The 22,681-nt window shown below is 40.1% G+C and overlaps 1 protein-coding gene across 1 annotated transcript in view; it reads left to right on the top strand.

Annotated features, from left to right (window-relative positions):
• The window catches only part of lrrc4cb (leucine rich repeat containing 4C, genome duplicate b), an 82,012-nt gene extending 59,727 nt beyond the window's left edge, over window positions 1–22,285 (top strand). Inside the window, exon 2 of the mRNA XM_024295377.1 lies at window positions 14,748–22,285. Within this exon, the coding sequence (XP_024151145.1) occupies window positions 14,775–16,670 (1,896 nt within the window). The 5' untranslated portion in view covers window positions 14,748–14,774 and the 3' untranslated portion in view covers window positions 16,671–22,285. The remainder of the gene's footprint in view (window positions 1–14,747) is intronic.
• The last annotated feature ends 396 nt before the right edge of the window (window positions 22,286–22,681 follow it).

Genomic DNA, 22,681 nt, shown 5'->3' with positions numbered 1-22,681 from the left:
CTGTTGCTGAAAAAAAGGCAAATACTGAGAAGAAAGCTTGTCCATCGAACCGCTTTTTTTTTCAAAAAGAACAAAAACATCGTATTAATTAAACCATATTATTACTTGTGCAGAACTGATCACCTGACCAATAAAAGAACAGCCATGTCAGGACTTTCACGTAATTGTACCACTGCTGTGCCTTTGAGCTTTTCAAAACCCCTTTAGTGACCCTTTGTGTTGCTGCCACTTCAAAACTATTTATACATTTCACTAAAAACGTTCTATTGGCTTTGCTCTGTTATTAATAAAGCTAAACTCAAAGTGGGCACACACAGAGGCGGATTGCAGGCATATTAAGAATGTTTAGTGTGGCCCTACGCTGCCCTCGTTTTATTGTCGCCAATATGTCTCCTTTGTGATGAAGGCCTCTTGCAGGTCAAGTTAACTTTTTCCTAAATTCAGCATTTGATGGAGGAGGGTCATCCTCTCTGACCGGTTTGGGAACTTCTCCTTTGAAGCCTCACTTTGATCATGCTTTGATCTACTTTAAAAGCGTTCCCAGTGGTCCTTTTACTATAATTATGTTTTTTTTTTTTTTTTTTTTCCAAAATCTAAACTCCTGTAGATTTTGTAGGACATAGTTCTGCAGAGCAGCAGAACGGGGCGGGGCTGCTGGGGCAGTCCCCTCCCCCGTTGCAGGACAGGGAATTTGTGGCTCAGAGTGGAGTTTCTACCTCACAATACGCTTTCTTCAGATTTTTAATTTTTTTTAATTTTTTTGTCTTTTCTTCATTCACAACTAGTTGACTAAAGAAATACTCAGTAAAGTCCCACTATTTGCCACACAACTAGGTGTGTGAAATTTGTTCTCCACATTTGACCCATTCCCTGGGGGAGCGGTGAGCTGCAGACACAGCTGCGCTCAGGAACCATTTGGTGGTTTAACCCACCAGTCCAACTACTTAGTGCTGAGTGTCAAGCAGGGAGGCACTGGGTTCCATTTTTATAGTCTTTGGTATGACTCGGCCAGGATTTGAACCCACTACCTTCCAATCTCAGCGTGGATACTCTTCCACAAGGCCGCTGTAACTTTAAGTTTAATTTTCTGAATAAATGTTGAAAGGATGCCAATAGAAGATGTCAAAAAGACCAAAAACATGGCTTGCATTCAAATATATCTACAAGGATTACCGCAGGGATTTAACAGCGACTACAACCATAAACCTTGTCTTTGGTTAAAAGCAAATAAAGCTATATCCAGATAAAAGTTTAGGAGCTTCCAAAAATATATGGTTATGATTTGAACGTGGCTTTTTACTGTGATTGTGTGTTAAGTTTATCACTCAGTTCAGTAGAGAAACCATTTTAGTTTGAAGGACAATAAGGGTCCTACATTTATTATAGTCTATAATCTATTTTCAGAATAAAATTTTCCCAAAACATTACTATGTAAATATTGTACAATATTTGCAAATCATTGTAGATTTAGCCTCTGAATGAATGTATTTGATTAAGGTATTGCCTTTTGAGGTCCACTCTTGTTTTTGTGGCCTGCATATTCCAAACAGGACTAGCATTAGCCGTATATGTCGTCTGACCTTTAAAGGCCAAAACAAATCAAAAAAGCCTAAAGATAAAAATAGATCAATGGGTCTTATTTGAAACAGTTCTGCTTCAATTGGTCCAAATTGTCCCTTAGTTGTCAGTAGATCCTATAACATAAGTTGATACAACGCCTTCACACTTCTTAGCAAAAGGATTAGAGAAAACGCAGTGTGTAAACCTACTTAATTAACCTTTTTTTTTCATTCCAAAGCTGCAGCACGTAACAGAGCAAACATTTAAAGAGGTGTCATAGATTGTATCTCAAGTGCAATCAGGATGATTAACCTTTTATCTGCTACAAATTCAATTATTTTGTTCCAAACAGTTGGAACCTGCAGTTTTGTTCGGATGCTTATCTGCCTTCCATTTACATTCAGTCATTTAGCAGATGCCGTTATCCGGGGCGACTAACAAATGAGGCGCACGATAAACAAACCTGACTCACAGTCAACACGTTCTCAGCCAAACGTGGTAGGAAAGACGTCTCTGCTTATAGAAACAGAGATGTGAAGAGTTTTTTATTGTTTTTATTGAGTTCAAAGGAAGCCCCAGAAGTGATCACTTTTTGAATAGTTTTGAATATTGTGGGTGAGGCAGCTTTGTATGGTTCAGTCTATGTTTGTTCGTCACAGAGATGAAGGACTCAGCCTGTGGCTTTGTGGTCCACCAGTCGCTGTTTGTTGTCCAAACCATCGACCATGTATGATAACTGGACTGAGTGGCCCCTCCCCCTCAAACTCCTTGCGTTTTTTAGCACGTTCATGCTAATCCTAATATTTCTTAGGATATTTTTTCTGTAGTGCAAGTTACTTGATGTATAAACTGGCCAATCAGAGGACTTCATTAAAGTATGTGGTCTCATGTCTAGAATTTGAAATGTTAAATTAACTGATTTTCCCGAGCCAATAGGGGTGTGGCCTTCCAACAAACTCACTCCTGATTGGCGAAAGTGATTGCCATAGAAATGTTGACTCAGACCAGGGGTCTGCAACCTGCAGAGTCACTCCTCCATTGTGACTCTCTGGTTACAGGAAAATAAAACATTTTTTAAAAGTAAAAGTGTAAAAAGTAAGTAATTAGTAAAGTAGAAAAAAAATTAAACTTCATTCAACCCATTTACAAACAGTTGAAGGACATTATGAATCAGAAGCTTTTTGAGAATTTTTTGAGTGCTGGGTTTTGTATTTTTTTAAAAATTCAAGGATATTAAGTGTTTGTAAAAATTTGTCACTGAATTAACTCTTATTCAGTTCATTAGTTTTGTAAAGTTTTGCCTAAAAATTGAAAATACAATATGATTTGGTGCATTGAGATGTAAGACAGGATGTCTTTTATTTCAAAAGGAAGTCATATGAAATCTCTGACAACAATTATAAACTATATACAATAAAAAAAGCTTAATTTTATTTATTTTGTTTATAGTTATAATAGTAACATTAGCATAAAAATCAATCAGTGTCTTATTTTCTTGAAAAGTGAAGAAGATGTTGTGGCTCCTATTGGGATGTTGTCAGTGAGAAATTGACCCAAATGGCTCTGTTAAGTGTTGAAGGTTGCAGACCATCACTGATTTCTGGTTCCAGAATTGTGACATTCATATCAGGAAAAAAAAGTTGACTGAACTGTCTCAGTTTTCTTAGATTCACAAGTAAAGTTGCGGCCCTCGATACTCAGGTCCCAACCATAACTGATATTTGTTGTAGTGTACAGTTACAGTAGTAACACTTCAGGCAATTTCAACCATAACTCAACAATGCTAAGCTAAAACGGCTAATTTCAAGAAAATGTCTCTGTACACGCGTAAACACACATTTCAGGCTTCCGGTTTCAAAACTTTTGCATTCATGCGGAACTATGCAAGTTTCTACGACTCTTTTTGGACTCTACGTACATTGATCGCCCATTGCAAGTTAAACTAAGTCAAACTTTGACCAATCAGGAACTCAGACTTGATAGCGACATATAGATGGCAAAACATTTTAATTCATGGAAGAGCCAACCGTTTGAAAATTATTTATGGAGGAGGAATTAATAAAAGTGGTATGTACCCACTTGTCGTCAGGATCATGTTCGTTCTGTCACAACCCAGAACTCATGATCATAGGTGAATACTCGAACAAAGATAAATTGAGAGGTTTGTTTTCTGGCTCAGCTCTCTCTTCACCCCAACGGACCGGTGAAGCGACTGTATAACGGCGGATGCCACTCCAACCTGCCTGTTGATCTCACTCAAGATACCCAAGATATTTAAACTCCTTCACCTGAGGCACCAGCACTCTGCCCACCCAGAGAAGGCAAGCTGCCTTTCTCCAGTCGAGGTTCAAACTACAAGAGGCTGAAATAAGCTTCCTCTATAGGGTGGTTGGGCACTCCCTTAGAGATAGGGTGAGAAGCTCGGTCACCCGGAGAGACCTCGGAGTAGAGCCGCTTCTCCTCCACATTGAGAGGAGCCAGTTGAGGTGGGTCCGGAATCTGGTCCTGATGCCTCCTGGATGCCTCCCTGGAGAGGTGTTCCGGGCATCTCCCACTGGGCGGAGGCCCGGGGAAGACCCAGGACACACTCTCGACTGGCCTGGGAACGCCTCTGGGTTCCCCCAGAGGAGCTGGAGGAAGTGGCCGGGGAAAGGGAAGTTTGGGCATCTTTACTTAGACTGTTTCCCCCACGACCCGGTCTCGGATGAGCGCAATAAAATGGATGGATGGATAGTTTTCACCCAGCTGGAATGATATGACCCCAAGTATTTCATATATCGGAAAAGAGGTGTGAAAGAAAAAGTCTAGGGTAAAATTCATGAGATTTGCACCACTTTAGCATTTCACACCAAGCCTCTTCTAACTGTAGGTATAGGGGACTTGTGCTAGTAAACAGGAGCAAAAAAGAAAAAGTACTTCTCCCTGTTTGTCCAGTATGAATACTAGACAATTGTGCTAATTGCAGGTTGAAGAACCCATGTTTAGCATGTTCTTGAACTCGTGTCACATGCCTGGTGCATTAGTAGTTTTCTATTGTTGACGTCACACTCACTCAGTCCAGTATAAAATTAAAAAAAAAAAACACAGGAAGGGATTCGGCTAGGAAGCTGCTGTTGAGTTACTCACCTTGAAGTCAAGCGTAAAGGCCGATGCAGGCGGCCACAGGGAGCCAGTGCAGAGATCTGCACCTCAGTGTGTCCTTTCTTACTGATTGAAAATGAGAGGGGCTGCAGCCATTTGGATCATCTGTGGAAGTTTGATTTTGCAGGCTGGTGTCCTTGTCAGAAGTGCTTTTCAGTAATCAAGCCGAAACAAGGACAAGACCCCGCACAAGGAGTTGGGTTGTGCTAGCTGGGAGGCAGGATCGGATCATTATCGTGATGCAGAGAGCAAACCTGAATGCCCAGGACATTGTGAGTGAGTTTTCTGTGAAGTTTAGCTGATTGTCAATGATGATTTTTAGGAACCAATACTCAAATATTCATTAATAAACAACCTTGTCCAGTTCAGGCACATGATTTTCTTTACATAGAATCCCTTAACATGAAGTACTCAGAAGGATATTAACCTAAAAAAATGTGATAATACTTCAATCAAAGCTGCTCGGATCTTTACCCTGGTTTTAGGCGTAGACGTTAAAACATCTGGAGCATGAAAGGTCATGGTGATGGAAAAAAAAGTAATTATATCACGAGAAAGAGAAAACACATAACTTACTGTCCATTTCCTTTCTGAGCCCTGTCCTGTCACCAAAGGGGTCATCATTTCCACTCCTGTTAAGAGAGTATTGCTGATAAGTCAGCAGCATCCAGCAGTCTCATACAACAGATTTATTTTTGCCAGCACCAGCACTCGCGGTAGAGACTAAGATAGAGAGGAGAAATATGCCTGTTTTTCCGGACAGGTGTGAAACATTTCTATCATCCAGCTTATCATGAGCATCAATGCATAATTTTAAAGCAGTAGACTTACAACATGGATTCTGTAATCGTCATGTTCTGCTCCGCGTCAAGGGTAAACCCTCCGTCCATCAAAACCTTGTGAATATTTGAGCAGACTTGTATGTGATTCTAAAAAGGAAAATACTTTCATTTCTGAAAGAAATACTTTGATCTGAAAATTGTTGGCCAGACAGATGTAGACAAATGGTTCTTAGAAGGTTGCGAATCTTGATACATGGTCCTTGAATCGATACACAAAAGACACAATACAGTCTGATTCTTTTACCAAATGGATACATTCTAGGTATTTATTAGTCATTTGGTAGAAGCAAGCTTGTGATTGGGCGTCCAGGTACTTGTTCCCCAAAAGGCAGAGATAAAGAGAACCATAGGAAGAGAGGTTAACAGTTTGTCAGAAACCAAGTATTTACATCCCGATTAATTTTTACCATCATAATCTTGTTTGACGCTGTGGTTTTCAACCTCTATTGCTCGCACTAGATTGATTTTTGATATGCCACTGTTAATATTAATCCCTATTAGCTTCACTAATACTATGGTCACAAATGCAACTGAGGAGGCATCAGCAGAATGTTCAAGATTAGCTGCCGCTGCCTGATTTTTTTTTTAATTATTGGCATGGTCATGAAAGAAGACGGTGGCACTAGATATGGATGGCCGCTTTCCAGAGAGATTTACACATTGTGCAAACAGATCTGCCACCGACCTGTGTCCGCCTAACTGTTGCCCAATTCCATGATGGTGTCATTATGTCTAGGTGAAGGGCTGACATGCAGAAGCCCTGGGTTCTATTCCCAGGGTTGTCCACTGATCCCCACCCAGATTGGGTCCTTAGGCAAGACCCTTGATGCTGCTGCCTAACTGGGTCCCTGTGCCCCTCAAGTACAGGATTGTGTCAGGAAGGGCATCCGGCGTAAAAAAAACTCTGCCAAATCACTGTTGCGAAACCGTGAATGCTGTTACGCTGTGGTGACCCCGAAAGAGAACTACTACTACAAGTTCAGGGAATGTTTTTTTCCTTGAAATCTTGTTGATCCTGTGAAAGAGTTCAAATTATAAAACAAAACATTTTTCATGTGATAACTTTTATGTAACTGGTAAAAGTTGGACAAGTATATTAATCTTGTCTTTACTTCCGATTGCACTTTGGTGGAGAAAACTAAGTAACATTGGTCTAAGATCTTGCAGTAAAGAGACAACATTTTTCAAAATGCATAGTTTTAGGATATTGATAAATGAGCCGTTGCATCCTGATCAAATAGAATCATTAAGGTGTCTAAAGATTTCCACTCCAAATAAACCCATGCATTTATTATAAATTGTTGTTAATTTAGAAAAATATCCGGATTTTTACACTATTTAATTGTAATTTTATAATCCAGCCGAATGGGATCACAGGGGTTGTTGGAGTCAGTCACTGCTATCGTTGATGAAGGCAGGGTACACAGCGGACAAGTCCATTACAGGACCACAGACAGACGACCATACACTCACACTCACTCCTAAGGGGCACATTAGAGTCACCAATTAACCTATGATATATGTTTTTGGACCCAAAGAGGAAGCCAGAATGCCTGGAGATAGTCCACATGCACTGGGAGAACACAGGAAAGACCCAGTCGGGATTCAAACTGAGATCTTTTTGCTGTGAGGGGACAATTCGAATTACTACATCACAACACAGCCTCTGGTATGTGATACTTCTTAGTAATTCAATCAGTTGCAAATTTTCTCAATTATAATTATTATAAACTAAAAAACAAGTTCATTTTTTTAGTTTAATATAGACTTAAAGTTCCACTCTGATCATCTTTTGATCTATTTTGAAAGCGTTCCCAGTGATCTTTCAATTGATTATGCTGTAGCCTACATGGATTTAGTCCTCTACAAGTGGATGCACCTGCCCAGACAACACATTCTCATCCTCAAGTCGTCACATGTTGATGTTTGGTCAAGGACCTCCTACGTTTAAAAATTGACGTTTTGGGTGTCCCCCAGTTTGTCGTTTTTTGACGTGCTGGCTGTTTAAAGAATCAACGGTAAAATCAAGGGTCCGCAACCCTCGGGACGTGGTACCGGATGCAGTACCGGACACGGGCTGATCCTCGGGACGCCCCTAGTACCAGTTCCCAAACCAGGCGGTACCAGACCCAATTCTGTACCAAAGGCGCCACTGGGTTCAAACCGGTACTGGGTTCAGGTACTGGTGTGCTCCGCGGCTGGTTTGGGGCCTGGAGGTTGAGTACCTGTGATTCAGTCAGCACATTAAAAAACGATGAGTTGGAGACACCCAAAATTTTTGACACAGAGGGGGTCCCTAACCAAATGTCCGTATGTGACTACCTGGAAGTGAGAATGTGTTGGCTCAGAAAATGTTCTACCTCACAAATACCATTCTTTTTTCAACTGGGATTTTTTTTGTCTCCTGCTGGTTTGCAATGATTTGAATACTCCAAAATGCTATTTTAAGCTTAGTTTATATACATATATCATCCATTGTGACATAAAGACCACAAGAAGATGTTACAAAAACCAGAAATACATTTTTTTTAAATCAGGGTGGGTCTTTAAAACTTGAAAAAACTTAAAAAATGGGTTTTTTTAATTGATGTAATTGTTTGAGTTTAGTTGAAAGTCACATGAATAAAACTGAAAATACATTATTTTAGAACCACAATAGAAATATGTTCAAGTTGCCCTTTCAACAATATATATTTCACTTTAACACCCATGACAACGTTGCTTAACCACACTATTTGCATGTATAAATATATCTTTTGCTGCCTGTATCAACTATTTTCCATATTTTTTCCTCTTTCTACATTTAGCATATAATACATACACAAAAAAAATAATAATAATAATATCCAAAATAAGAATGAAAGAATCCTCATTATTAGATCAAATCATTTGAGTTCAGGAAAAGTCAAATTACTCTAAACTTAACCTTAAATATGCATAAAGAAAATTACAAATAGAAAGCTTGTGAATTATTAAAGCTGTTTTAACAAATTGGTATTGAAGCCAAATGTCAACAATTTTGCTCCATATTATTTTCCAAGTAAAGCAAAAATGCAAATTATTGTCCACTCTGATGCATAAAGATTCTTTAATCTTTATATATGAATATATAATCCAAAAAAAAAAAAACCTGTCAGCTGTCTGATGCCAAGTCCTGAAAATCCCGGTTACCCTGTGAGGTTACAACATCAGCACAAACGAGGTGAAAAAGAAGACGTGCAACAAACGTATGCAAATGTAATGAATCTGTAATGTGTTGAATGAATTAGCAAGATGATATTCAGCTCATCAGACAGCCCTCTCTGTGGCCATAGGCCTCGCTCTGCAGCAGGATGAGACTTCATATCCTTTCATACTCCAGCCACTCTATCATTTTCAAATCTGTATGATTAACTGCAAATGATCAGTGGCTCTACATTTAAGACCATGAGTTAATTTACTTTGCTTCTGTCTGGACGTTTTTCACTCTCCGAAATACTACAATTGAGAGGGACTTTTGTTATCAATAGTTGTTGGAATTGATCGATACGTGTGTGGTTGTATGTGCAAAAATCTTGTGGAAAAATGTCAGGGGGCCTTGAGGATTTTCGTAGGATTGTGAAAATGGTAATTTAGGAGTTCATTTTTGGGTTGGAACAATCCTTTTGAGTATGAAAGACTCTAAATTCCCCAAATGCCCCATTTGAACCTGAAGGGAAAATGCTGGAAATACCAACAAGCTCACACTCATCTCAAATTCAAATGCAACTACAGAGCAAGTTACTCCATAATTTAACACTTTCTGCTCATTGTTTCATCCTACAAGATTTATTATCTTTGCAAGTTTGATTTGTGTTACAATCTTAGGAAATTTGTTCTCATGTTTATACAATGAGACAACAAAGCCAGTAAGCTTTCCTCAAAGAGTTGTGGCTTTTTTTGTGAAAAGCTCCTTCCAAGGATGTGAAGAAATGTCCAAATCAAAAGCAGCTACAACAGTTTCTGCACTGATTTGTAAGGCACACCGCCAATAAAGGTCTATTTTTGGACTAATGTCATATATTAGGCAAATTAAGCGAGACAAAAAAGTTCAAGATAAGTCTGTCAGTCAGACTTTACTAACTGTGTTCACAGTAACTAGAACTTATTTGTAACAGGCTAGATGTTAGTCGCATTAGAAGTGTTAGCTGCATTAGCAAATTCACAATACCTGCAACTCCAAACCTTCTTTGCAACATGGAAGAAACCTGACTCATACCGCTGAAAGAAACTAACTCCCAACCTGGATTCTAACGTATGAAAAAACACAGTCCGACACTGCTACATGCTAGCCAAGTTAGCGTATTTACAATAACACACAACGTTGTCAGCAACTCACATAAAACAGAGGGCACTAAAACAGCTGTTATGGTGAAAACGCTAATTCCCAAATGTGTTAGTGACATAAAAAAACACTGTCTGACACTGCTACCTTTTAGCAACATTAGCATATTCACGATACCTGTAGGCTAACCACCACCCTTGTTGGCAACATAAAAAAGATGACTGATACAACTCCCTAACTTTGATTTAAAAAAAAGTACTTCGACACCGTTGCATGTTATCCTGTTAGCACATTAACTGTAACATCCAACCTTGTTTGCAGCACATAAAAAGCAGACTTATATCGCTGAAACAAACGCCATAGTGACTACACTAATTCCCAACTTCCTTAGTAACACTTAAGAAAAAAAATCATATTAGCCATCTTAGCCTATTTACAATAACATCCAACCATGTCCAAAGGACTGATACCCCTTAAAAACACAAATTTGTGATTAAGCTACTACTCAATTTTGTTAGTGACATGTAAAACAATCTCAGTCCATCAATACTACATCTTAGCCTTGTTAGCATTTTCAGAATAACATTCAACCCTGCTCGTAACACTTAAAATATATGACTGATATTGCTAAAAAATATTATTGTGACTACGCTAACTCTCAACCTAGTTAGTGACACGTTAAAAAAAGTGTCCCACACAGCTACGCGTGAGCGTATTTACAATACCACCCAACCAAATATTTTTACTGAGTGCCATGTACCTCACAAATTTGCTTTCACATCACTCAGTAAGCACAACCAGAATTAATCCATACATAAGGAGCTCCTGATTATAAGGCACTCTGTCATGTTAAAAAAAAAATATGTAAGGCTCTTAAGTGTCCCTTATTGTGCAAAAAATATGGTGGCTCAAAAATTTATATTTCCAATGCATACCAATAATTGTTGGATATTTGTGATTACAATGTCTTAATTTTGTGCAACTGATATTTTCCTCACACACCTGTCATCCAAAATATGCATTTTGTGCATTTTTTTCCTTCATGAAACGAATTCTGACAAAAGAATTGAGCAGATCGCACTGCTGTCGGGAGCTGAAAAGTAAAGGAGGGTATGATTTAATGTTGCTGGCAGGATTTCAGATGTAAGCAGCTACCGCTTTTAGTGTCTCTGAATACATGTTGAGCCCAGCTAGATGACATTAATCCACGCTGTGTTGTGCCAACAAAAGAAGGACGCCTTTTTTATACTGCAATATATATGCTGTTTTTATATGTAATGAGGAAAAGGGTACCGTAAAAGTATATTTAGACGAAATGCATTATGAAGGAGACCAAAGTTTAAATAATTGATAGATCAACATGCTTGTATCTTTAAAGATTTGAGAGGAACCAGCATCTTTCGGAGATATATATACCCTAAGTGTTTTTGCAATTTCTGACACCTTTTAGATGGCTGTTGTAGGTTTGCTGCAATGCCAGCCAGCAGAAATGAGCCCGAGTCAGTGGGAGGCCTCCTTCGATCTGATTCCAGTGCAGAGGCAGCCTCTCCCTCCATCATGGCTATCATAGCAGCCTGGCTGCTGCAAACCGGAGACTCGTGTACACTCATTTCTTTTGATTAAGTCAGCCTCTCATCCTCACCAGAGAGTATTTCCACATCAGTTAACAATGTCTACAGTTTAGAAAACACCTGTCATAATAAACTTGTTCCTACGTTCTTGTGGGTTGACAGAAAGTGATGATTAACAGTTAAGGTGAACTGTTAAAACCAAAAAGAGACAAGGGGAAGTGTTTAAATCTTCAAGCCCAGGAGGCAAGGTTTGTGTTTCACTGCCATATTCTGCATTGCTTTTGGCAAAGGCATCAGCTGCACTGAAAAGTGGCGTTTGAATCACTGAACAGCACAGCTTGACACACGCCGTCAGATTTTAGCACATTTTAGAAAACTGCATGTATTGATTTATTTGTAGGTTGTCATCATTACGCACAGGAAAAAAAAAAAAGACAGTTGCAACATAGCTGCAGAGTGGAAGTGGGAGGTGCAGGCTATATCGGATGAGTCTTTGGCTACTTTTGTTACCAGCATATGATTGCAGAGAAGCAGCCAAAATCACCACGTATCTTCCACACTATAGGGCACTCTTAAAAGCCCTCATTTTTTTTTATTAATTCTCATTCTACTTAGTGAAGTCATAGCAATTTTGAGAGGAACATGGTGCTCTGTCAAAATGTTTGGTTGGGTGTTGTGAAATGGCTAATGTGTAGAGGTGTCAGACTATGTTTTCACATGTTTTACCAACAAGGCTGAGAGTAAGCGTATAGTAACGTTTGTTTTAGTTGTCTAGGGCTAATTTTTTTATGTGTTGCAACCAAGTTTTTTAAATTACTATTTTATTATTGAATAGGTTCGGAGTTAGTGTAGATACAGTAATATTTATTTTTGCAATATCAGTTTTTTTTTTCTTTTTAAACAAACAATTTTGGGAGTTTCGGGTGTTGTTAATACGCTAAAGCATTAGCCTTAGCTGTGTTAGCGTGTTATGTACCATCTGACAAACAATTACTGTAAACACATGTAAAGTCTGTCCAACTTATGGATTTATCTCTGATTCTCCCTCACTTGTTGTGCCTTACAGTTTTTGGGGCTGCCAACCCCAAATTGCCTCCGGTGGGAGGTTGGCGCCAGTGTTCGGCAGCGGAGCCACCACCAGTGTTTGAATGGGTCTGTGACTGTGAAGCGGTTTGGGTCCTTGAAGGAGGGTAGAAAGCGCTATACAAGTATACGCCATTTACCATTTACCATTTTACAGTTCGGTGTGTCTCGCATGCACTATAATTTCTAAAATGCAGTGTTCCAATGCTTGTTCATGTTTCTTTATTTGCAGTTTCACATATTTGCTGGGGTTTTTTTTCAGTCATGTGACTCTTTCGATACACAAACTCTCACAACTAAAGACTCCTGTATGAAATGTTTGCGTCTGAAGGAGGAGCTGCAATGCTGAGGTGTATCTCCCCTCAGGTACAAAAAAATCCTGATATGAAGATAATTGCGGAGAATAATTATCATCTGGAGCAGGTGTTTATTATTTGATGAAGGAGGAAAGACGCGCGCCTGATTTTAAGATTTTACAGAGAGAAACTTCTCATCTGAGTCATAAAGTCCATGTTAATACAGCTGGGGTACAGTCTTTTGTTCTGAATAAAAAAAAAAAAAAACTCTTTATTCTGAGCAATCCTCCAAAGTTATTTAATAAATGTTTTACAAATCATGATCAGGAGTGTTTTTGATGAGTATGGACCAGTAACAGCATTGATTAATACATATCAATGACTGACAGACATCCTTTGGCCCGGGGGTGGGGGGTTCTCTGTATACGTGGATTTGGTGTATTTGCGGATACCTCCGGTCCCTAACCCCCGCGAATAATGGGGTGACTACTGTAGACCATTTATACTTTATACTCTAATGTGTCCCACACTGAAGAAAATACAGTAATCTGATGAAAGCAAAGCTAACAAAAAAAATGTAAGAAGCATTGTTGTTACGCGTTTGCCTCTAAAGATAAAACGGTCCGTAGTTCTTTAAGTAGACCTTTTAAAAGTCTAGACCTAAACTGAAAAGCAAAACTTATTACCTAAAACAGTAAAACTGTGATGATTTAAAAATTTTATAACTCTCAACCGTTTGATTAAGAGTGTCTGGTACAGCGGCTGAGTGCCAAACAGACAGCACTTTTTTTTTTTAAGAGAAGCAGATGGTCATTTTCTGGACCAACATTCTCTGTGTCTGTTGATCCATTCTGCTTTTCGAGAATGCTTGGGATTGATGATGGCTGGGTCAGCCCCGCAGGACCTTAGTACTTCCGCACTCAGACATGGGGTTATAAAAAAAAAAAAAAAAAAAAATTGTAAAAGTATGGTAAAACTTTGCTTTGCTTTCCACCAGACTGTCAATTCACCCATGTGTCATGTTGTTTAGGGTTGGTGAAGGGCTGGAGCCTGCATTTCAGCTGTCATTGAGAGGGAGCGAAGTTTAGACAGGTCATCAGTCCACTATATGGCCACAAGACACAAGCAAGACATGCCGCCACACCAGTGACAGTTATATTTCTAAATAATTTCCCATTTTTTTTGTTTAAACTTTATATAAAATACATACTGCGTTCTATTTTGCTTTGAAAATAGATATACTGGTGTTTTGAAAATGTCTGCACAATAAATGGTGTCATGGTATTGATAGATTTCCTTCTTCGTGTTGAACATAAATTCATAACACTTCTGTTTTAACATGTTAAAATTGTAATTTTAAGTTGTTTCTTCTACAGTTTTTTACATTATCAAAGCGTTTCAATATAAGATATTTAATGGTGTTGTTAAATAGTATACATATATATGCATATATATATATATACATGTATATATATGTGTGTGTGTGTGTGTGTATGTAAACAATTTAACTTATAGACTCTTTAAAGACTCACTCCGATGAAATTGGTATTTTTGACGTTTTTAAAATGCTCTTGAGCTATTTTTCTGATGATGGAGGACATACATCAAGATGTGAGGTCATGTAAGGTTTGGGTTGTGAGGGGCTGTAAACAAGTGGGAGAACATCTAAGCAGATGGGTAATGGGGAGCGTGGGTGGGCTCACCGAACACCAACAGTCCTGCCCAGAACTCAGTCAAATTTCTAAAAAAATACTATGCAGAAACTACATCCTAGAGAAAAGACACATTTTTTTGGATATTGGCTGAAAATTACTTAATTGTGATTAAAAGACCACTGGGAACCCTTTGAGAATAGATCAAAAGATGATCAAAGTGAGTCTTTAAAACTATTAAACAGCCCTGTATGAGACTTTATTGTAACCAAGATTTTTTCTCTTTTTTTCTTTTACAGAGAACACAGACCCCAGATGAACTATGAATGCCGAACACAATGATTTCCTCCCTCCAGCACCAGACAATGAGAGGTCATAGACTGAAGGGGGCATTGTCAAACCCCCTTTTCGTGCTGCTTTTGGCCCTTCACATCCTGGTGGTGGCTGGGCTGGTCCGCGCTCAGACCTGCCCATCAGTCTGCTCATGCAGCAACCAATTCAGCAAAGTCATATGTACTCGCCGGGGTCTACGGGATGTCCCAGATGGCATTTCCACCAACACTCGCTACCTGAACCTTCAGGATAATCTCATTCAGGTCATCAAAGTGGACAGCTTCAAACATCTACGTCATCTGGAAATTCTACAGCTGAGTAAGAACCACATTCGCAGCATTGAAATTGGCGCCTTTAACGGCCTTGCCAGTCTCAACACTTTGGAGTTGTTTGACAACCGACTAACGACAATCCCTAATGGAGCGTTTGAGTACTTGTCTAAACTGAAGGAATTGTGGCTACGAAACAACCCCATCGAAAGTATACCATCTTATGCCTTCAATCGAGTTCCATCGCTTCGGAGGTTAGATCTTGGTGAGCTCAAACGTTTGTCCTACATTTCTGAGTTGGCTTTCAAAGACTTGAGTAACCTGCGCTACCTGAACCTGGGAATGTGCAACCTTAAGGAAATACCCAACATCATACCTTTAGTTAAACTGGAAGAGCTGGAAATGTCCGGAAACCAACTCACTATAGTGAAGCCCAGCTCGTTCACAGGGTTAGCAAATCTCCAGAAGCTGTGGATGATGCACTCCCAGGTCCAGACCATTGAGAGGAACTCCTTTGATGACCTTCAATCACTGGTGGAGCTCAACTTGGCTCACAACAACCTCACCTTTCTACCACATGACCTCTTCACACCATTGCACCACCTGGAGAGAGTCCATCTCCATCACAACCCTTGGAACTGCAACTGTGATATTCTGTGGCTCAGCTGGTGGCTCAAGGAAACTGTACCTGCCAATACCAGCTGCTGTGCACGCTGCCACACTCCTTCGGTCTTTAAAGGTCGCTACATCGGGGAGCTGGACCACAGCTACTTCCAGTGTGATGTTCCTGTTATTGTGGAGCCACCCAGCGACTTGAATGTGACAGAAGGCATGGGAGCCGAGCTAAAATGCCGTACAAACTCCATGACCTCCATCAGCTGGCTCACACCAAATGGCTCTATGGTGACGCATGGAGCATATAAAGTACGTTTGTCTGTACTCAATGACGGGACGCTGAACTTCACTAGCGTCACAATGCAGGACACTGGGACCTACACCTGCATGGTTAGCAACACAGCGGGCAACATTTCTGCTTCTGCTGTGCTTAATGTCACTTCTGTGGAAAACAACGGGGTGACCTATTTCACCACAGTCACCGTGGAGACCATTGAAACCCCTGGGGATGATAGCCAAACACCACTCCCCCCATTTGGCTGGGTGTCATCCTCAACTACAAAGGGTCCGCCTGTTTCAACAAGGACCACAGAGTGGACTTACATCATTCCAGTTACTTCTACGGACGGAGAGGGTGCCCTGAATGGCCTGGACGAGGTCATGAAAACAACCAAGATCATCATCGGCTGCTTTGTGGCCATCACGCTGATGGCTGCCGTTCTGTTGGTTATTTTCTACAAGATGAGGAAGCAGCATAACCAGCAGGACCCGGATGGTCCCGCCTCCTCCATGGAGGTCATTACTGTGGAAGAAGAGCTTGCAGGTGTTGCTGCCATGGAGAGACACCTATCGCTGCCCCCTTTGGAGCACTACAACCACTACAACACATACAAGAGCACTTATCACCACCCTCCTATGCTCAGTACCATACACAGCTCAGCCACACAGGAACCGTTATTGATTCAAGCCTGCTCTAAAGACAATGTGCAAGAGACCCAAATCTGATTTCAGTTTGACTGCATATCCTGTATCACCAGTTTATAACGTGGAACAAAATGGACCAAAAACATGAGGATGAATATAATTAAATGCCGTTGACTCAACATTTTATGTTAATAGCGGCACTTAATCAGCATTTAGCAAAAGGATGACACATGATACTTTGAACAAGTATCTTCACCAACACAAAGATTATTTATTCAAGATATGTCTAGTGGCTAAATGAAAAAAAAAACTATTTGTGATAGCTTTTCTGCTCATTTCTTTTCTCTATATCTGTGTAATACTGCACAAGGGAAAGAATGGTTTACTTAGACTATGGTCACATATCCCAAAATGCCACAGCACGGCGACCTAAATGTATGTTTTTCTTGCAAATTTGGCAGCAAAATTTAACACGCCATGCGGTGGCCGGGGGAGGCTTTAAGAAAAAAATGTAAATTTTACAGTGACTGGAGGATTTTTTTCTAAAAGTTAACACTGATTGGTGGCCGCCCTGGTACATTTCAAGGTCGTGCGGTGACAGTGACAGGTGGGTATGATGCCATCACAAAATCGGGCAACCGCTGGGCAGGCCACAGGGGGGAATCGCTGGCCGGCAGCAGCACTGATTGGACGATGTGTAAAATGTCTTTGGACGGTAGTCGTCCATATAAAGTGCCATCAGCCACTAGCCGCCCAGTAGCCAAGGTACCCAGTACCAGTAGCCCGGGCCATCCTGCACGCCTGACTGTCACCGTCTACCAACATTCTTAAAAAAAAAAAAAAATCAGGTGGTGGCATGAAAACTTTTTGCCGATGCCTCCCCATCTCACGGTTGCAATTGTATTTCTGACTGTAGAAAAAAGGTGATACTATTGGTTTGCAATGCAGCTTAAGAGCCCACTGGTTTACTTTAAACATCATATTTCACTTCATTTCTAAATAGTTATCGTTTAAGTCTTTTTTTTTCATCCAACGTGAGTTAAGTTTACATGACATCAAACAAAAAGGGGGGATTATTTCATCACCATATTCAAGCTGTCTGTCAACATGAGATTAGATCTTCTAATGTTGGAGCTCTGGATGATATCACAGTGAAACCAGCATGCCTGCAGAGCAAAGCTGCCAAATGAGTAAATATGCATTTCCCCCGTGGCTCCTAAACATCAGCCATACATCCTTCACTTTAATTAAGATTAAGGTCTTGCTCCCACTTCCCCTCCACACACTTCTCTGCACTATTTACTCTCAATCTTTTCCCCTTCGAGCCCTGCTTTATCTTAGAATTCTTCATTTTCCCATTCAACCCTCGATCTGCCTCCTTTTTTTCCCCTTCCTTCCTTGTCCTTTTGCTTTCTTGATTGTCTCTCTGTTATTGAGCCCAGGCGTGTTCCTCACCCTTCACCATATCTCATTTGTCAAGCTTTATCCACGAGCGGGAGCCAGACGAGGGTGGACTATTTCTTAGGAAAATGAAGGGTAGCATAAGGCTATGGTTTGTCGCCCCCCCCCTGTTAACCCGGTAATGATCTACGTAAACTCTGTGTCACAGTACGTTGCTATCACTCTGGGGTCACATGCGCTCAGGCGCTGGAAGTCCATCTGCTAGTACAGATAAAAAGGCAAATGAGGCTGTCTCGTAATGTACTGTGACCCCGTCAGACAAAAATGCAGGCAGGGATAACATGGTCACCGAAGCAGCTAGAAATGTGACAAAATCAGAGAAGATGCTGATTAATCTGTATCAGCAGTCAAAAAAGCTGATAAAAAAACCAGCAGGAGATGTTGTGCCTAATATGTAACAGGAGGAGAGGCCTTTGATATTGAAGAGACCCCTGCTCAGTCTAATTTTTGGCAGAGGGAAAACACACAGACACTTTGATGTTGCATCATTTATAAACCACAGAAACCTTGTTTGTCCTGCAGTCTGTTTGCAAGCGGCTTTTCTCATTTAGTCTGTCAGAGGGGAAGGCTTAGGAATGTAGAAGGTAAAAAAATTGGGGGAAAAAAAATAAATAAAAAAGGCAAAATGGTGTTTGAATTGACTGGGGGGAGGGGGGACCTAAAACGGTCGTGAGGGGGCTCCTCAAACAGAGATATTACAGATATAAGAAGAAAGAAGTGGAAAAATAGATAAGAAGAAATAAGGAGAAAAACTAGCCATCAGGCAGTCGCCATGGAAACAGTGACCTTGTGCAGAAAGTAAAAAGAGGTAGACGAGCCTTTCGCTTTGGTCTCTGTGCAACAAGCATATTTTAATTTGCCACTTGTAATTTCACAAATGGGTCTGATAATCAGGGGGGAAAATGGAATCTGATTTTACAGATGGGTTTGGTGGGATTTGACTCACACATGACATCATGGTGACAGACAACGGTGAGTTTGAGCGTTTGAATCACCGCGTGATATGAACAACTGGTAAACGCCATCGGTTCAGGCACCTCGAAACAACACTTATGTGTTACAGCCTTCAGTGTATATAATAAGTTCTGTTGAAGGAAGCGGATTGTGAGCAAGAACGGGAAAGCCAAATGTGCGTGTTGAAGACCCACCGTATCTTCTTTTCATCCATTTTAAAAAGGGTTCCCCGTGGTCTTAATTATGATTATACTGTATTTTAGCCAAAATGAAAAAAAAAAACTGTGCTATTTCCAAGAACAAAGGCCAAATCTGAATTCTTCCCCTATCCCTACGGCTTCTCCCTACCCCAACATTTAGTTCTCCAAACGGAAAGTTACGCCGGGTTTACACCAGACGCGAAAGCGCTGTGAAGTGGAGTGTGCGCGGAATTCGCTTCCTCTCCAGTTCACACCAGACACGTATTTTTTCGTTCAATAGGCGCTTCTGCTCAGCTGTGGGTATTAATTTGACAGTCTATCTTGACTTGTCGCCAACTGCCCTCTGCCTCTCTCTCGTTGATTGTCTTTGTAGGCACCCCCCGTAGTCGGCCCACTACATTGATCTGTGTGTTTCTCAGTGTCTGTGTGTGTCTGTTTCTGTGATGTGCGTTGTTTGTGTGTTTATTTTCATCTCTACAGTCTGTTTAGATACAAAACTATGATCCCATTTGTCATGTGTGGTATTGTATTGTGAAAAGTTGGTTATACTTTGACCATATTTTTTTGTGTATCTTGATGTTACTCCCTGCTAGTATTGACGTGAATTACTCGCGGCTCGCACAAAAAATAGTCCAGAGGCCAAAACGATTGCTGCACGGTGCGTGATGGCTGCGGCGCCTTGCATCATCCGTGAACTACACCATAGCTTAACAAGGGCGCCAAATGGAAGCGGCCTCCATTCTGCGCTGCCTCACAGCACTTTTGCGTGAACCCGGCGTAATGGGAAATTATTGGCTGTCTGATTCCTTCCCTGCTTACTATATAGTGCATTTGCCATTCTGTAGTGCTGTTCGAATTTAAAATTCCAGAATCGAGTGCCCTAGAAATTTCCCACAAGTCTTTGCAAAAAACTATTGGTGCTCATGACATTAGCAAATATAGACCACAATGCATTGCAGCCTTGCAATTTTTGCAAAAAAAACCAAAAACATGTGTTTAAATGTAATTTTTTAATAAACCATCCACATTTTCATAATCAGAACACAGGTGAGTCACAAATGGACGTTGTGAAATGTTTGTGTTGATTTTTACTTTGTGAAATTGGTGACATCATATCCGGCGTTTAGAAAAACTAAAGTAAAGTAGTGAGCATGGTGTCTGAACTGCTTTTAAAATCCAGGGCACTGGATACTCCTGCACTATATAGCTTTTTAATAGTTAGGGATTAGGGTGGGGAATTTAGACATAGCCAGTGTGTTCAAATTTGGACATTACTCTGACTCAATGACATCATCAATAGTCACCGGTCAGCTACATTAGTTCAGAGCTGCTAGTGCTCGGAAATAAATAACAACTTTGGTTTTATAACTTTAAAAACGTCTTAATAAAACAAATCATTACTTACATTTAAATGTAGATTTCAGAACACATCCAAGTAAGGCAAAGAGTGCCGCGGAGGGATACAGAACTCAAAGTCAATTTAAATCTATTTCTGGGCACCCTTATCTCTTCAAATGCCCCTTCAATTGGAGGGTCAGGGGAAGGGAAGGCAAGTTTATTTGTATAGCACGTTTCATGTACAGAGACAATTCCAAGTGCCAGGGTCAGGGGAAGAATTTGGATTCGGCCATGGTTTCTGCAGAGTGGCAAAAATTCACCTTTGACTTGTGGACTTAGGTGCAGAGCAACCCTGCCCCCCTTCCCTTCCCTATTGAAATGAGTAGGGAGCTTGCGAGTTTTTTTTGTCACAAATACAATCTTTTTTAAACAAATGTTTTCGCATACTCCTAATTCACAATGATTTGAATATAGAAATATTCAGACATGCTATTTTAAACTTAATTTTCTTGACAAATTTCATCCAGTATCTGAGAAATGCCACAAAAACGTGTTAAAAACACATGATTTTCATTGGAATGCAGTGGCGGTGCTAGAAAGTTTTATATGGCGGGGCGGGAGGGGCCAAATGAGAACAGCAGAAGAGAAGGCCATTACAAATAGAAGAATCAAAAATATGTATTTTAGACAGTTTAAACACTTATTAGTTATTATTGATACTTTTTCAAACATTTCAATAAGCTCTTACAAGAAGACAGACGGCATGGATTTTGGCTTAGGCCACCGTTCTGATGACCCAAACAAAACAATATAGCTTCTGTTATTTTTGTAGCGCTTAAAGAAGCCTGTATTGATGGTCTCTTCATTTTTGTCAAGTATAATACCAATATTGTCTAGCGGGGGCAAATATTTTTGCTCGGGTAGTAGTTCCCCCCTGTCCACTGGTAGCTCCGCCCATTTTGGAGTGGGTCTTTAAAAGGGAAATGTGCAACTGATAAGGAACTCACCGATCACCAGCCCTTCCAACAGCATTATGAATGCCAACAGCAGTATGTCAATACCAATACTAGTCAGTAAACCATTCTTTCCCTTCTCACTCTTTTTTTTTCAATGCTCAATTCCTTTTTCAATGCTTTAGGTGGCTTAATGATTCAATGTTGATGCTGGCTACAGTGGAAAAAAAAAGATTTTTTTATACTTACATTTGGGGGTTGTGATTTATTCAAAATGAATAGAGTCATTGTGCGTTGGTATTTGCTTTAGCAGGTTGGTTTACACGGGTCGGATTTTTGGAGCCTAAGGATGGAAATGAATGGAGACTAACGTGCCGAACGTTGGACTTGAAATACCAGCAGACTGAGCTTGATTTCTGTGCAAACCCCTTAGCCAAGGTGATCAAATTCTTGCGTGTTATTCTGCCAACTGTCCATGTGCGGGGAGGGTTACTGTTTGTGGGAACATTCTCTCATTTTTTTGGAGAGAATAATCATCACATGATTACATTTTTATAAAACAAGAAAAAATGAAATAAAAAATGTGATTTAAAGAAAAAAAAAGATCATAATTTTACATGTGCTTCAATTGTTAAAAAATACAAAAAGAAACCCAAAAACAACAAGAAAAAAAGACTGTGCTTGTATGGAGTCAAATTTTCCTGAGGATGATGTTCATTATTGATAAATGAGATTGTAGTTCATACTGTACATGAATACAAATAAAATTGCAATTCTCTTTTTTCCAGTAGACTTCATGGAGTGCATCATTTGCAGGGGATGTTCTTGTCGTCTTTGTTTGATTTGCACATGAAGAGATGCACATTGATTTAGAAAAAAAGAGGCGGCTAAGAAGCTCTTGGAGTGCTGAAACCATAGCTGTGGATTATTTTCAGAGCTCAGAGGACTGGATCTTTTCAGGAGGAAAGGAAAGTGCTCCCTCTGTTACACATAGAAAGTTGCATTCTTTTATCTAACATGAATTACCCCATCTGTTTGACAGAATCAGTTTATTCATACTGCCAACTCAATATGTCCTTGAAAGAATGTGTGGAGAACATGGTTATGGTCACAAAAATCAGTTATTTTCTGACATTTTAAGATTTTTTTTACTCTGAATCCACTGGTCTCAATATCTGCTGAGAGA

Source organism: Oryzias melastigma, linkage group LG3 (assembly GCF_002922805.2).
Source record: "Oryzias melastigma strain HK-1 linkage group LG3, ASM292280v2, whole genome shotgun sequence".
Classification (NCBI taxonomy): domain Eukaryota; kingdom Metazoa; phylum Chordata; class Actinopteri; order Beloniformes; family Adrianichthyidae; genus Oryzias; species Oryzias melastigma.
The sequence above is the reverse complement of the archived record's forward strand: the minus strand, read 5'-3'. Positions and strand labels throughout refer to the sequence as shown.